Here is a 17,595-nt window from a genome sequence, read left to right as displayed (position 1 = left end):
TATCCAAAGCATATGACATCATCTGTAAAACACAGTGGAGGCAGTGTGATGGTTTGGGCGTGCATGGCTGCCAGTGGCACTGGGACAGTAGTGTTTATTGATGATGTGAGACAGGGCAGAAGCAGCCGAATGAATTCTGAGGTGTTCAGAGACATACTGTCTGCTCAAATCCAGCTAAATGCAGTCAAATTGATTAGGCGGCGTTTCATGATACAGATGGACAATGACCCAAAACATACAGCCAAAGCAACCCAGGAGTTTATTAAAGCAAATAAGTGGAAAATTCTTGAATGGCCAAGTCAGTGACCTGATCTTAACCCAATTGAGCATGCATTTCACTTGTTGAAGACTAAACTTCAAACAGAAAGGCCCACAAACAAACAGCAACTAAAAGCCGCTGTAGTAAAGGCCTGGCAGAGCATTAAAAAGGAGGAAACCCAGCATCTGGTGATGTCCATGAGTTTAAGACTTCAGGCTGTCATTGCCAGCAAAGGGTTTTCAACCAAGTATTAGAAATGACATTTTATTTCCAGTTTTTTAATTTGTCCAATTACTTTTGAGCCTCTGAAGTGAAGGGATTTTGTTAAAAAAAAATGCTTTAGTTGCCTCACGTTTTTATGCAATCGTTTTGTTCACCCCACTGAATTAAAGCTGAAAGTCTGCACTTCAACTGCATCTGAGTTATTTCATTTAAAATTCATTGTGGTAATGTACAGAACCAAAATTAGAAAAAAGTTGTCTCTGTCCAAATATTTATGGACCTAACTGTATATAATACATCTAACAAATAAATAACAAATCCCATTAACGGCTTTTTAAAGAGGGGATGCTGATTTCCTAGGACCACAATTTGAGACCCCCACAATTATACTATCATCTAAATTCCTCTATGTGACTGTCAATGGGATGTTGTTCTATTTAAAATTTCTTTTATTTTGTACTATTGATTGTATGCGCCATTTGTTAGAATTCGAAATGCAATGCATTTCATTAGTACATGTAACTAGCATGTATTGCAGACTGCAGTCTTTGGAAGTGTTTGTACTATAAATTAAAAAAATAAGAGGAAGAATATCTCTGTTGTCCTAATTCAAAGCCAACACATCATCTCTCAGCAACTGCAATGCAGCCTTTCTGGTCACTTAGCCGTCACTTTACTAGAAGTGATTAGAAACTGCTAGAAACAAGTGGTAAACCCTTTAACAGATGTAGTGTAAGTGTCTAGTGTTTTTTTCTTTGTTTTTGATAGATGAAGAACATCATCTTCTTGGCTTCAAGTGTTAGATGAAGAGTAGAAATAGTAGAGATGTATAGCAGATTGGAGTTGGAAGAAGAAGTATTTAAGGTGTACCCCCTTGAGAAATTGAATTCTGTGCTCATTTGTTCTCTCAATCTGTACAAAGCTTTTTTTTTTTTTTTTTTTTTTTACTGTGCTCTCCACTGAATGTAATTAAGTTCAGGTAAAATGTGTTTCAGTAAAATATTTGTAAGTAACACTCATTGTACTTTATGTAGGAATCATACAATTATATTATTCTTATAGGTTTATCATTTGAACCGTGTGTTGCTCAGCATTTTAACACCATATGTTTCAGGTATAAGTCAATTACGTTGTTGTGCATGATGCTTATTAGAGATTACATTTCAACAGGCACTTCCCCAGAGGCTACTGCTATGTGTGAGTGTACTCGTTTCATTACATGTTGTCATAAGGCTTGGATTTCAAGTAGATGGCTTATTGCCTTATTCAAAATATGTGAAAAGTGTACAAATAGCAAAAATATTTTCTAATCAGATTTACTGTATTTGTTTATTAAGTGATTTATGTTATCCCACACCACTAAATTAAACTACTTTTTTTTTTAGTTTCTGAAGAAAATATTGGGTAGCTGATATTGTACTCAGTTACAAGTTTAGCTGTATATCTTGTGTATTTTGTGTATATCGTGTATTTTAAATAAAGGCCAGAGTGATGTAGGTCGCAATGTATTAGTTCTGCTCATTATAATGAAATGTCTACAAATACGAGATATGATGCTTTAGTTGAGCTATACAAATTTTAGGTTAATGCTATTTATCCATCCACACAAAAAATAAAATGACTTAAGTTTTGTTATTCTGATCCTAACATAGATCTAAAGTATATGCTAAACTTGCTAAAACCTCTCATTCGATTATCTAACTCAATCGTATTACAAATAAACAGAATTAAAAGCAAATGTTACTGAGCATGACACAAATGTTTTTTATGTCAGAAGTAATTCCTAATTAACCACCGTTGAGTTTCATGTCAATATAAGGCAATAGCAATGGGTTTTTCAACCATTGTTTCAGTGCTGATATAAAATCTAAAACGCATAACAAAACAATTTTGTTCAATTCTCAACCAAAACCAAAAATGTGCTAAAAACATACAAAAAGTTTTAATTGTACTTTCAGTTTAAACCAAAGCCAAAATCAGTCTGACTGTTCTGTACATTTTCTTTTGTTGTTTCAAGAATCCAAATTAAAGATGTGACTTTTAAGTAATATGTAAATATGGTGAAATGGGGAATTGTTTTATTTAACAGCTGTAGTCTAAAGAACTGTAATCGATTATGATAGGCAGCCAACATACCTCTTATGTGCTTACTTTTAATTTATGTAGAATCACTTTGATTTCCAAGTTTATCGTGCAAAAATTCATCATCAGTTTTAAACGTGTTTATTACTTGCAGTAGGCATAGTTTCCCCCACTATAATATTACAGTGGTATGGAAAAATATCTTAAAGGCAGAGTCGCGTTGTTAAAGGAATACTCTACCCAAAAATGATATTTTTTAATATGTAACATACCACATGTAATTTGTAGTGATGGCCAAGAAAGCAGTGTACATCATAAACAGGAAAACACATTCCATAATACTGTGCTTTTGAATTGAACACAGGAATCTTAACCAATGAATTAGGGGAGAGGCAGATATTTGATTAAAAAAAAAAGTGTTCTGCCATGATGGAAAATACTGCAAGCCAAAAGGCTAAGAGGATGAGCCAAGGCATTAAAGAAAAACTAATAAGCTACAGACACAAAAAGTCAAAATGTTAACCAAAAGTTGGAGTCAAAAAACACACCAAAATCTAAGCCTCTTAGGAGTCTTGTGCGAGCTAAAACGTGAAATGTTTTCTTATTCAATCCACAAACATGGATGCTACTGATAGTGCACCGTCACCTAAAATTGGAAATTGCCTGTGATGTCACACAAATACCTCCTGATCACAGGTGGAAGTAAAGGTGTAAACAACATACATGATATGGCCAAGACTATAAAGAAATACACACTTTGGTGTGGTGTGAAGTATTAATAAAAAAGACCCAAATAAAATCGAAAAAATTACAATGTGAAGTAAAAAATAAAGAAAATACAAGTGTAAAATAAAATGTTATAAGTGGCATAATCTTAAAATCATGAGAGATGATTTTGCTCTAAAGATAATTACTGCAGTGCATTTTCAGTGCTACAATTTTAGCTTTTAAAAAGGTGCTCATCAGCACCTTGTAGACGCTGAAAACACTAAAACTAAATTGCTGGGAAGCTTTTTGGTGGCATTTAAAAATTATAATGACAAAACTACAAGGCTTTGCATTTTAAAAAAGAGTCAAAAAATAATGTGGTCACAATGCATGATGTTACAAAAATGAAAATAGTGAATTTTTATTCCATGCTAAAAAGAAAATAAGTTTGCAAACTTGAAATTTTCATTGGAAAGAAGGTAACGAAGGGTAAGACAATGTTCTGCTTTTAACTTGGAATACATGTTCAATATGTTTGTTTTTTTTTTTTGCAGATGTTGGCTTTTTCTAATTTGTTAGAAGTAGCGTTTTTTTTTAAATAAAACATCCAACTCGCCATATTTTTTTATCATTTGAATTCATGCAGTATTCAAATACCATTCCAGTTTATTACACAGTACCTCGATTTGTAGAAATCTGGTGTTCATCACAGTCCTAGGCAAAGGTCAGGTGTAGACCAATCCTATTAGCCATCATGATTTCCATTGTGGTCAGCGCCTGTCATGCATGTCTATAGATTTCAGAAATATTCTTCAAATTTCGTATTTCTTATACAAGTTTGATTATTTAGTCAGCAGTGAATGGTCTCTGCCAAAAAGTAAGTTTTCACATATCTATTGTGCTAATACAGAAACTAAACTGAAAATCACCAGTCCGTTCATCCATCTGTCCACTCGGGCATCCACTCAAATATGTAAATGTAGCCAACCTCTAGATCCTGAATTCAGACTTAAATAGGATTTTTTTGGTCTCTATTAAAAAACATGTGAACTAGTATTTTAGTATTGTAATTATATAAAATGATATTCTTTTACAATTTCTAAAATTTTTTCCCATAGAAGCTTTTGCAGTTTTTTTTTCTTCTCATAAAATGTTAAGTCACAGTGGATTTAATTGGGCTTTTTTGACACTCATCAGCAGAATAAGGCATTTTAACGTGAACGTGAAAACAGATCTCTGCATAGTGACATAAATTAATTTCAAACGTAAAACACATAATAATTGGTTGCCTTAGTATTCACTCCTTCAAGTCAGTGTTTAGTATGTGCACTTTTGGCAGCCATGACAGCCTTGAGTCTGTGTGTATAGGCCTCTATCAGCTTTAAACTTCGGGGTACTGTCATTTTTTTTTCTTTTATTAATTCTTCTTTGCAAAACTGCTTAACCTCTGTAAGTTTGCATGAAGATTATATTTGAATAGCTTTTTTCAAGACCTGCCACAAACTTTGAATTGGACGGAGATCTGTACTCTGACTCAGCCACTCCAGGCAAATAACATTCTAGCTTTTAAAACATTCCTGTTTAGCTTTGGCTTCATATTTGGAGGAGTTGTCTTGCTGAAAAACAAATCTTCTTCCAAGGCATGCGTTTATTGCAGGCTGCATCAGGTTTTTATCCAGAATTTCCCTGGATTTTGCATTCATTTTACAAGCCCAAGAATCCACACAGCCTGATGTTCCTACCTCCATGTTTCATGGCAGCGGTGGTGTGTTTGTTATTGTGCAGTGTTTGGCTTACCCCAGACATGAAATATATAGTAGACTGATGGCCAAAAAGTTCAGTTTTGGTCTCATCAGACCATTCTTCCAGTTGACTTCAGAGTCAGTTGACTTCAGAGTTCTGGCAAACGATACCTGAGATGTCATGTACGTTTAGATTGGCAGTGGCTATTCTCTTTGCCACATAAAATTGTGATTGGCAAAGCACCTGGGCAACAGTTCTTGTCTGCACAGTCTCTCCAATCTGAGCCTCTATACCCTATAACTCCTTCAGAGTTCTCGTAGGTCGCTTTACGGTGTCCCTCACTAGTCATCTTCTTGCAGGATCACTCAGTTTTTGTGGATGGCCTGCTATAGTCAGATTTGCAGCCATTCCATACTCTTTCCATGTCTTAATAATTGATTTAACTGGACTCCATGGATATTCAGTGACTTGGCTATTTACTTGTGTTCTTTCACTGACTTGTACTTTTTAATCACCTTTAGTGTGGTTTGAAATGTTCTTTTGTCTTCATTGTGCATGTTATGCCACCATACTCACTCACCACAAGTTGGACCTTCCGCATAAGGTCCATTTACATATATTACAATGAACTTTACACACTTAACCTGTGACTTTTAAAACCAATTGGATGCTGCAGTGATGATTTTGGTGGGCCATATTAAAGGGAGTGAATACCTTTGTGATCAGTTCTTCTTTAATATTTGTAATTAATTTAAACATTTTGCACTTTGACATTAATGAGTTTTTTTTTGGGTTGACCAATGAAGAAAAAAAAAAGTTCACCGTTATTCATTGTTGTATAACAATAAAATATGAAAACTTCCAAGGAGGTGAATACTATTTATAGGTACTGTATACCCTTATCCAGAGAGGACACTGAACTTCAGGTGGTATTTTTGACTTATTTCTGAACCTTTAGCATCAACAGTAGTACTATACTGGTTTTCTCCAAGTTATGCATAATCACGTAGTTTGTTTTTTTCTGTAGGTGCAAAATTAGGACAGCTTTTCCAGAACCTACCTAAATTCTTTTCAAGTGTGTTTAAGCCGATTGCTTGTATCATTTTTTTGTCAGTATGTTATCATTCTTTGCCAAAGTATCTAACACCAGTAATTAAATCTGCTTGTACTTGCAGCGTATGGTGTGGTGTTTACAGAGTAATATTGAGTTTTGAAGACATTCAACATTGTATTATTTTTCTTATCTCCATTTACCTTGATTTATAAACATTTTTATGCTGTAAATTGTACATTTGCAAATCTGCTTTCTGTCTTTTCTTTGGTATCAAGCTCAGAGTCTTTGCAAAACACATTTATCTCGTTTTTTTTTCACAGACTCTTTCACTCAATCATGAATCTAAAGCGTGTGATAATTGATTCTGTTCACTTCCTGATTCTGAGCAGCAAAGGCGAATATAAGCACAACCCTTCAAGTATGTTCCTGCAAATGGTAAGAAATCGTGAAGTGGTAAGTAGTGAAATGACACAAACTCCAACAAGCCCAAAATACTCTAAAACTAGCAACCATTGTTTGGCATTTACAGTATCTAGCTGGTTGGGTCCTTGATTGTTTGTCCCCTTGTGTTTCTTGCCATAAAGAATCTTTGGAGATAAAGGGTGGCTGGGAACCACAAGCATTTCCCTGTGACAACACTTAGAACTCTGGCTGTAGGTTCATTGATCTTCAGCGGACAAGTTATGTGCCAGTGTGTGTATGTGTGTGTGTGAGACAGTCATGCGCATTAAGAGCTAGGCTGTGTCACATCAAAATATGTGGCACTAATGCTTTTCTTTACTTTTTTCCTTTTTAATCCCTAATTCTGAAGATCTACATTTTTGCTGCTCACGGAGCATTTTTTGCCAATAATTCTCTCATTTAACTAAAACCTTGTTTTCAGAACATTACCCAGAAATTTATGAAAGGATTACCATTTTTGAATAGCCTTTGGCAGTACTGCTGTTGCTGCTACAAAGGACGAGATAAGATGTACAGGTGGTACTTGCTCTACTTTTTCCAGTGCTGCCAAGGCATGCTGTTAAAAGATAGACATTCATGCCCATGGCAATGCCATTATTCGACTGCCTGCTGTTGAATGTGCAGAAATGCAACATTGGAATGAGAGCTCTGGTTTTAAGTACTGTGAACTGAAACACAGAATGCCCTTCAGGTCTAGACACCCAACTTGCAGCTTAATGATCATGATGGGTGGCGCATGTTATGTTGTTTTAGTTCAGTCTTTAAGTAACATTTGAAATCTGTTTCTTACAGATATATGTTTAAAACTTAAAGAATACATTTGACATAGAAATAATCAACAATTGAGTCCAAATATTGTCAAGCAGCATACACTCACAGACCCAGGAATTCTTTTTGATAAAAACATAGTACAGTTTATTTAATTGGACTTTTTTTTTCCCTTTGGTTCCAATTTATTTTTCTGTAGTTGAGAAACATGGAGTTTGCATGTTCTTCCCGTGTCTGTGTGGGTTTCCTCCGGGTGCTCCAGTTTCCTCCCATAGTCCAAAGACATGTAGGTTAGGTGCATTGGCGATTCTAAATTGTCCCTAATGCGTGCTTGGTGTGTGTGTGTGCGTGTGTGTGGGTGAGTGTGTGTGTGTGCGCGTGCCCTACGGTGGGCTGGCGCCCTGCCAAGGGTTTGTTTTCTGCCTTGTGCCCTATGTTGGCTGGGATTGGCTCCAGCAGACCCCCGTGACCCTGTAGTTAGGATATAGCGGGTTGGATAATAGATGGATAGATAGTTGAGAAACATCATGTTTCACCTTCTAGCTCTCAACTCCTCTGCCTCTTTCCTGCACTGCTGTCTTGTAATTGTAGGTGGCATCGTGCTGCTCACTTTACTTGTCTGTGCACCTGCCATGTCTTTGTCTTTAGTGCTCAGCTAATCCCCACGTAACTTTGGGGCTTACACCGATTGTACCTGCTGTATACTGTGTTAGCTTCCATACCGTGCCTGTATAGGACATAACCTTGTTACTGTCTTCAGTGTCCTACAGCAGGCTTTTATATCAGTGCTGATTTACTAAGATTAAAAAATATATTTCAGTAGCAGCAATAAATTTTTTTTTTGTACATTTACTAACTTATATTTTCTCATATGTCATTTTGTGTGCATGCATATGAGAAAATGTACTCAATGGCCATTATAAAACTGCATTTCATTTAGTAGTGCAGCCACAAAAACCTGAATTAAAACTTTTCAGAGATGCTCAGTAGATATCTCTACAAAGAAAGAACAATGTTGTACCACGCTGTGTGAAGTGTAGCCACTTGGGCTGAACATGTTTTGCCATTTCTTTTAAACACTATGTATGTCGGTTCTTTTTCACAATAGCATATTATTAATTCTTTACATTTATATATGTATGTTGGTTCTTTTTCACAATGGCACAATAAAAATAATAATTCTTTACATTTATATAGTGCTTTTCTCACTACTCAAAACACTTTACACAGTTAGTGAGGAGCCACTTCAGCCACCACTAATGTGTAGCCTCCTCCTGGATGATGTGACGGTGGGCATTTTGCACCTGTATGCTCCCCACACATTAGCTGTTAGCTGGTGAAGGGGTGAAAGATCCATCCATCCATTATCCAACCCGCTATATCCTAACTATAGGATCACGGGGGTCTGCTGGAGCCAATCCCAGCCAACACAGGGCGCAAGGCAGGAAACAAACCCTGGGCAGGGCGCCAGCCCACAGCAGGGCACGCGCACACACACCCACACACCAAGCACACAGGAGGGACAATTTAGAATTGCAAATGCACATAAACCTGCATGTCTTTGGACTGTGGGAGGAAACCACAGATGAAACCCATGCAGACATGGGAAGAATATGCAAACTCCACGCAGGGAGGACCCGGGAAGCGAACCTGGGTCTCCTAACTGCAAGGCAGAAGCACTACCCACTGCACCACTGTGCCGCCCGGGGTGAACGATAGTTAGCCAATTAGTGACAAGGGATGATTTAGGGGCCAGAATGACTAGGCCATTGTGGGTAATTTAGCCAGGACATTAGGATACACCCTACTCTTTACAAAGGATGATTCAGGGAGCTTTAACGACCATAGAGAGTCAGGACCTCGATTTTACATTGCATGCAAAGCATGGTGCGATTTTTGCAGCACAATGTCCCCGTCACTGCACTGGGATCCACATTCAGACCACAGGGTCTGGCCTCACCAACACCTCTTCCATTAGCAACCCAGGTTTTTCCTTGCATGTCAGATTAGTCCAGCAGAAGTGAGTAATTGTCATCTTGTAATGCTGATCATTTGACAGTTTGTTACTTACAGAGCCATTCGTGAGTTTCACTTTACAGCACTTGGTCAAGTGGTACATAGTAAAATGCTACAACTTCTTCTAACCCTTTTGCTGTATTCAGTCTATTCACTTTGTCAAGGTCTGCTTAATATTGTTGAGTTAAAAAAGTGGAAAAAGGTGGTAAGCATGGTGTGACGGTCATTCATGTAGGACTACAACTTTCCAGTGTATGCTGTGTATACTTCAGTTTTTTAGAAAAAGAACTATTATTAATGCAATGTTTTTTATTCCTCAGGATGATGTTCAACCCTCCCAAGATGCATTGCCACGTAAAACAGTGCTCAGAGTTACTGGAGAAACAAGGTGCTGTATACGTTTTTTTCTTTGCTTCTTATAAAATTGGCAAAGGCAGTTACATACAAATATCGTTTAGCATTTATTAATGCCTAAATTATTTAATATTAAAAATATTTTGAGATATGCCTTTTCCTGGATTATATTTTATAAGTATGAAACACAATAATATGATATTCATAATTAATTGCACCTGGTGTTCCACACCAAGTGTTTGTAGTAAGTTAGGTTTTCAAAGACAAAAAATGTCATTCTTGAGTACAGTGTGATTTGTATTTTTGTTTTACCTCTTTATTAAGCATGTGAGCATTTTTAATGGGACAAGACTGTGCAACCAAAATTGGATATGGCACATGTTAATTAAACAAAGCATCCTTGAAAACCTTGGCAAAATTCTATTCTAATTCTTAGACTTTAGGTGCCTCTTTATTTTCATATGCAGTTTCCTAATGCTGCACATTTTGTATGTTTACTAGACTACATAATTTGAAATGGAAATCGAGAAACAGGTAATGTAGAGTCATTTAGGAATATTTGTGCTCGTTGTAAAGTGTTTGCCTTTGCAATGATATTTCAGAACTGATAAGCAAGCAAGTTTCTAACAAATAACTGAAAGCAAAAGAATGTGCACCTGCTTCTAAAATGTAAACCTTAATACTAAGTGCATTATATACACAAACTGCAATTTATGGTAATTTGCATAACATGATATCAAAACTGGTGTAATTAAGTAAAGAAGATCTCTAACGACAGAATTTACCTTGGAAGTTGGAATTGATTATATTTTAAAAACTAGAGATTGCAGTCTCCAAGAACCAAACAAAGACTTGAAGATCACCTTCTCAATTGTGCTATTTAGCGTCTACACTTACTAATGTGTACCATTGATTCATTATTCACAACTCTCAACAATAAATCTTTGTTGTTTCCTTCATTAGATATTTTATACGTGCACTGAAATAGATTCCAAAGTAAATAGTATCTTAGTATGTAGTTTTTATTTTTATCTAATTTTTAAAAGCTCTGTGTTTTTAATATTTGTTTCTCATACCATCTTGTAGCATCAATTCATCTAATGTAAGACACACACAGACATAAACACAATCCCCCAGTGTTTTCATTCTGGGCAAGGGGGAAAAATCCCTGTTAGATAAAGGATATATTTAATATGTTTTTTTTAATTTTTCATTAGCATTTTGGTAAACATAAATGCAAGGTGGGATGGCATACCAGTTAGTTCTGTGTCTGACAAGTTAAGCATTCTGAATTCAAATTCTTCGCCTGGTCCCTGTCCTAATGAATTCCCTTTCCTCCAAATTGGACTCGAGTGGGTTTGAGAACTTTACGTATTGTTTTTTAATGTAAGCTTTTACTGCCCTTTGTTAATTGTAATTGGTTGTTTTCAATTTGAAAAGAATTCATTGCTTACAAATTCATTTAAACTTTAGATCAACATTTATTTTGCTCCTCCTCCTTGTTTATTTTAGTAATATGCAACCCTCTGAATTCAGTAATAGCTTGACTTCTTTCCAGAGAAATGGAATAAATACTGTATATGTAGTAGTTCTGCTGCAAGAGTATTTCATATTTTAAAGTATTTTCAAATGCAACCGTACTTATATTCAAGTTGAATTTGATATTAAATATTGTACTTCTAATTGCATGCACAGTTGTTCTGTGCCATACTTATTGTTTGATTTGGAATTTTAGGTATGTACAAAACATAATAAAACTGAATCAATGCAGAGAAAAAAAACACACACACTTTGTTACTCTACTCGGGGTTATGGGCAGCTGGAACCTAACCTGGCAGCAGAGGTGTACAGATAAACTCATAACAGCGTACACACAAGTGCGGCCAAATAAATGTTCACCTGAAAGGTCAATAAGATGTATGTTGTGTTGTCGGAAAAAGAGAAAATGGCAAATCCAATTGTGTTTCATTGTAAAAAAATAAAAAAATCCTCATTGTATGAAGGGTTAAATAAATAGGCAGGCATGCTGTTAAACTCAGGACGGCTGGAACCTTTGTTAGAGGCTATTGTTGAATTGTCTGAAGTCATTAGAGAAGCTTTGAAGCCTAGGCTGTCAAATGTGTTTATTATGTATTTGTATCCAAGACATCTATAAAAGGAAAGAGGTTAATTTTCTTTTATGTCCATTTCAATTTGTTGAAAATGCTTCACTTTTTATCCTTGAGAAGGAAAGTGTAACACAACAGGATCACTGAAAACAGCAGCAGCAGTATTCGGGTAGATTCGGTCAAAATGTTTTTGGTTCTTGTCATTCAAATGTGTTTGCCTGTAATGGAATGGCATGGGGTGACATTATTGATTTTATATTGCAGGTTGTAATAGCACAGTATGAATAAATAGAAAACATTTGAAACAAATATGCCTTTCTGTGTAACATTGTTGTGGTTATCACTGCATTGGCTTCATGGTTATATATTTATAATAGTTTTCATTCCTAAACCTTTATCCAATTCAGGTTTTCTTTTGGGCAGAGTTTATCCCAGCAGCATCAGGGTCAAATAGAGTGCCAATCCTTCTGAGCATAAACTTTAACTAACTCACCAGAATGTAGTGCCTGTATAGATGAACAAACCATTAGTCCAACTCCACTGGAGATGAAAGGTCTGCTTTATTCACCTTGATATTAGAAAGTCAAGAGAAATTACCAAGAAGTACATCAGTACATTACACTGATTTACTGTAAACATTATTAGTGCACTGTGGTGGGTTGGTGCCCTGCCCAGGATTGGTTCCCTGCCTTGCGCCCTGTGTTGGCTGGGATTGGCTCCGGCAGACCCCTGTGACCCTGTGTTCGGATTCAGCGGATTGGTAAATGGATGGATGGATGGATTATTAGTGCAGGTAATATGGTTATTCCGGTTTTACTGCAAGGAATAGAAGATTTCTGAGATGGTAAAATAAATTCTGTGTTACAGAGAGCTGTTGGGATGCCAGGTGGCCTATCTCTATTAGAATGTGACTGCTCTTAAATACTTTGGGCTTCCAGAGCTACATTTTCTCTTACTTAACGTTTTGTTTCAACATCAACCATCTATTGTCTTACAAGCCTTAAACTGCAAAAAAATCTTGTGTAGAAATGCACTCTGTTCTTCGTAATTATTGATGTTTTGAGTTTGTGAGTTACAGCTTAATACAGTGGTTTCAGAAAGTGTTCAGACCCCTTCATTTGCTGTATAATTTATTGTGTTGTAGATTTAATTTTCAATGGGTACATTTGCCATTTTTGACCATCAGTCTACACACAATAACCCATAATGACAAAGTGAAAACATGTTTTCAGAAATGTTTGCAAATTTATTAAAAACTAAAAACTTAAAGGTCATTCATGTAAGTATTCAGACACTTTGCTGTGGCACTCCAAATTGTACGTCAGGTGTATCCTGATGACTTTAAATATCCTGGTGTCTAGAACTTTTCACTTGGTCACTATGGATTATTATGTGTAGATTAATGAGCAAAAATGGCAAATATATCCATTCAGAATAAATGTACAACACATTAATGTGTGCAAAAAGTGATGTGGGCTCAATACTTTCTAAATGCACTGTATATGCCAAGTAGAGGTGAACACCTTTTATTTCTGGGTCTTCTCATTCATAGACGCTATGGTATTTTAGAATAGAGTCAACTTTTGTGCACTCTCTCTCTGATGTTAGGTGAGGACAAGAATAGGGACAGTTGGAAGCCAGGTGATGCTCAGGTCTTTACTCTGCAATCACAAAGATTTGTTGATGTCCATTGGACCGGTCCTTTGCTTTTCATTTTCATGTCAGAGGGGCTAACATGGCATTTTGACATTAGAGCCATGGATTTAAGAAAAGCAAGTAGATTTTTGTAGAAAAAAAAACAATCCAGTCAGAACCAGAACTCTGAGACTGAACATGGCAAAATCATTTATTTATGATAACTTAGAAATGCAGAAACTACTGGTGTTGTCAATTGGTAAACTATTTCAAGTTTAAATCGGAGCTATTATTTACTCTACTTTCTTATTTTTCTCTATGACCTTCCATGTGCATTTTGAAAATATATAGAAATGGCTTCTCCCCTGTGGTCATCTTTTAATTTTCAGTTTTAGCCATGTTTATATATATTAAATAATATAATATAATTGTCAAGCTTGGGTCACTAAGTTCCACAGGATACTAGAAAACAGAACAGGTTTCCAAGGAATAATATCTTTACTGCTGAACTGGCAGATACAAACATAAGACCTTATCTAAAAGGGGTTTGTCAACAGCAGAAAAGCAGCTTCCATCACCAGGTCAAAAGAATACAAAACACACAAGTCCTCCTCATCAAATGGGTTTAACGGCTCGGAAGCAGTGACAGGAGCAGAAGCAGTCTGAGGGACAGAGGGCAGGAGAGTGACCCGTTAGGTTGGCTGGGGCTCAGTCTTTTAAATGTTTTGTATGAGAAACATGTCGCACGGTAAGCCTGCAGCTGATCCCGCAAAGGGGGGATGGGTAAGAATGTGTTAGTTTCTCATTGAAATACTGTTTAAGAGGGAGTTTGTGAAGGGCAGCTGTGTTTCTTTGCCATAGTTTTACTGTTAAACAGAGAAGCGACACCAGTCACAATATATATACATACATACATACATAGACACACTCAAAGTATTTGAACTGCTTTCATTGAGAATGTAACGTTTTCATGTATGTGCATTTCTTCAATTAAGTATGCTTGGATGCAATGCCACAAACTTCATACCTTAACTTCCTTAATTTTTTTTTTTTTTGCAGGTCTCTTGTGGTTTATAATCCCACTGAACAGGACAGGACAGCAGTAGTAACTGTTTATGTGGATAGCCCAAAAGTTAAAGTCGCAACTCTTTTAGGACAGCCTGTCATGGGACAAATTAGTGCTGTCTGGGAGGAGACAGCCACAATATCTGCTGAAGCATATCAGGTACAGAGCTTGTCAACAATATATTTTTTTAAAAACAACAAGCTTTGGTTTGTTTGTCCGCCTTTCTCTCTCAGTGGCTAATGCTATTTTCAATATATTTATTGGAGGTAAACTGAGGTGTTTAAAAGACTTGGATGTATGAGTGCTGTCAGATAAGTTACTTCACTGTTTAAATGTTACACCTGGCTTTTTAAGACATTCTAAATAGACTAAACAAATAGACTAAACTCTACTTCTATCCCCATTTTATCCACTATGAATATGTATAACTTTATATCGGATGCAGTTTAAATATAGATCATTAGAGCCAATTGTCTTACAGCATTAACGTGTGCTCCACAAAGTGACACTTAAATTGCACAGATACTTAACTCTGTTATGTACTTGAAGGATTTTAAAACTTAAATATGCCTGCTATGCTTTTTCTATAAAACTCTCACGATTTATGTTATAGCTTGAGCAATGCATTTTCAAAACGCCCTGCTCATTATTCCTTCAGAGACATTGTAGCAGCTTCCTAATTTTTTCTAACATGAGTTTTGCATTGTACTCTGCTTACATCAGTGTAAAATATTGTGGCACACATATATATCTACTTTATAATAAAACAATACTGTCTGTGCGAGTGTGTGTGTGCCTGGTCCCTCAAAGCAATCTGCTTGGTCAGATTGGCTTTGGTGTCTCAGTTGGTAGGGATGATGACACAATATGTTAGAGATGCGAAGTTCAATTTCTGATTGTGACTTTTTTTATTTTTCACAAAAAAGGAGTTAAACATAGCAGATACAGAGTGATATTAGTTTGCTAAATACTAACAAAGCACAACCTGAGTCACCTTCAAAAACTAATATTTATGAGGAAAATGAATGATGTTTTCACAGTGGGTAATGGGGGCCCATCAACCATTGGTGGTAGTCAAAAAGTGGACATCAGGAAAAAGACAACATGAAATGATACGAGTCTCTGAGAAGCAGGCTTTGCAGAAACGTGATTGAGGGAGGAAGTGGTGGGCAAGAGAGGTTAAGGCATACAATGATACCAAGGAAAATCATATAACGAGTGCAATATGATTACATTCAGATTTCAAAAGATATGAAATATTTTTAAATGTATTCTATTACCCGTCTTCAACAAATAACGTGGTGAGGTAATATAGAAAACGGGACAGCACAAAGAATCTGCAATATAGCCTTTCATTTATTTATTCAGGCTACTCCTCAGACTTCAAACTCCTCCCGACTTTCTCGCTGTTACAACAATGGTGAATGCCTCTAAAATAACAAATGTAAGCACTGTGTAACAGAAGCTCTTTCTTCTCCTACTTCACTTTACTCTTATTCACTTGTAGCAATCACACTCATATCCTCTCCCTCTCATCATCTTTCATATTTCCCACTTCTCTCTCTCTCTCTCTCTCCAGTCTAACAACCTCCAGTCCTTTCATGTCATCTCCTTTTAAATCCTTCAACAACAACAAAAATTAAACTGAGCACTGTGCATGGATTGAAACACAAGCGTACATGTACTGAAAACTAAACTATCTTCATCTGACTACTTACTGTATTTTATGAAATTTGCTGTTGTTTTACCAGTTGATAAAACTGAAAGTTTTTTTTGCCTTATTATTTTAAATGTTTTCTCTTTCCATTGCTTTTATAATTGTTAATGGTGTGTGTATCTGTATCTGTAATAAACAAAGTGGGGTTTAACATAAAATGATATGTTATATAAGTATATGAAGAAACACTCAACTGAATGATCTAAATACATTTGGTCTTCATAAATGTACTACTTTTTCATTGGCCTATTCAGATATTATGGAGTTAAATGTCCAAGTGCTTTTGTAGGTTTTTTTTTGTTGATTGTGTTTGCTGCTGCAGTTATTTAGGCTATTTGATTTAAACCATAGTGGTTTAACAGTAACTCTTTTTAACATTAGTAGGTGTTTAGTGGAATTTTATTTGCATTTCACTAAATTTTGACATTTTATAATGAATAACTTTTGCTGTGTTTAGCTTATTTACTAATAAAGATCTGTACAGTAGCATGGCACAAACAACACTAAAAGAAATGAAAGGAACTTATTGCTGAATAATTCTGTTGATGTGTTTTTTGCCTCTGTAGGTCTCCTTTGTGACTCAGCTTCCAGCTTTGGGGCTTAAAGTATATCAGCTAGTAGAGGGGACAGATGTCAATGTGCTTCTGGCAGATTATAACTTATACAAAACGGATGAAGCCATACCAGTTAACTCCAACAGCGCATTCAAGGTCAATGTGATGCAAAGCAACCCTATGAATTACATCATTGAAAATTCACATCTGAAAATCTGGTGTTCAGGCTCATCTGGGTTGATGGAGGTAATTGACCTGCTGTAAATTTTCTTTTTGTTAAAACACCCATTTAAACAATTTAATGTGGAAATTTGATGCATTTTCTTAATTTTGTTATGCTTTGGTATTTCTTCATGTTTTTGTGTGAATTTATATAATGTGTTTCACAGTTAAGCAGTTATACATGACTTAATTTTTTCCCCTCCTTTCTTGACAGAAAATAAAGCTAAAGGAGACTGGGAAAGAACTAAATGTGAAAGTGGAATTTGTTTGGTATGGAACTACTAGCAATAGAGACAAGAGTGGTGCATACCTCTTCTTACCTGATGGAGAAGCAAAGGTATGGTGGCATCACATTTTTTTTTTTTAAGCACTCATTAGATGTGGTGAAACAGTAGCGGTAGGCATTTACCAGCATTCAAAAACTACACTGCACACTATCCATTAGAGTCATTCTTCCTGCAATCACGTTTTTTTTTTTTTTTTATTTGTTTAACCAACACATTTAAAGCTGGCGTCACATTTCATGACTTCTAGTCATGGGGTATGTCAGATTTACCAACCACAGTTCCTGATCTCATCTCTAGACCACGTCAATTTAAGCGACTGAAAATCACTTGCCATGTCA

At 36.1% G+C, this 17,595-nt stretch overlaps 1 protein-coding gene across 1 annotated transcript in view; it reads left to right on the top strand.

Moving 5' to 3' along the window:
- man2a1 (mannosidase, alpha, class 2A, member 1) overlaps nt 1–17,595 on the top strand; it is a 516,515-nt gene that overhangs the window by 382,794 nt on the left and 116,126 nt on the right. Inside the window, exons 11-15 of the mRNA XM_028804824.2 lie at nt 6,389–6,503; nt 9,635–9,702; nt 14,471–14,636; nt 16,761–16,994; nt 17,185–17,307. Coding sequence (XP_028660657.1) covers nt 6,389–6,503; nt 9,635–9,702; nt 14,471–14,636; nt 16,761–16,994; nt 17,185–17,307 — 706 coding nt within the window. The remainder of the gene's footprint in view (nt 1–6,388; nt 6,504–9,634; nt 9,703–14,470; nt 14,637–16,760; nt 16,995–17,184; nt 17,308–17,595) is intronic.

Source organism: Erpetoichthys calabaricus, chromosome 7, assembly GCF_900747795.2.
Source record: "Erpetoichthys calabaricus chromosome 7, fErpCal1.3, whole genome shotgun sequence".
NCBI lineage: Eukaryota > Metazoa > Chordata > Cladistia > Polypteriformes > Polypteridae > Erpetoichthys > Erpetoichthys calabaricus.
The sequence above is the reverse complement of the archived record's forward strand: the minus strand, read 5'-3'. Positions and strand labels throughout refer to the sequence as shown.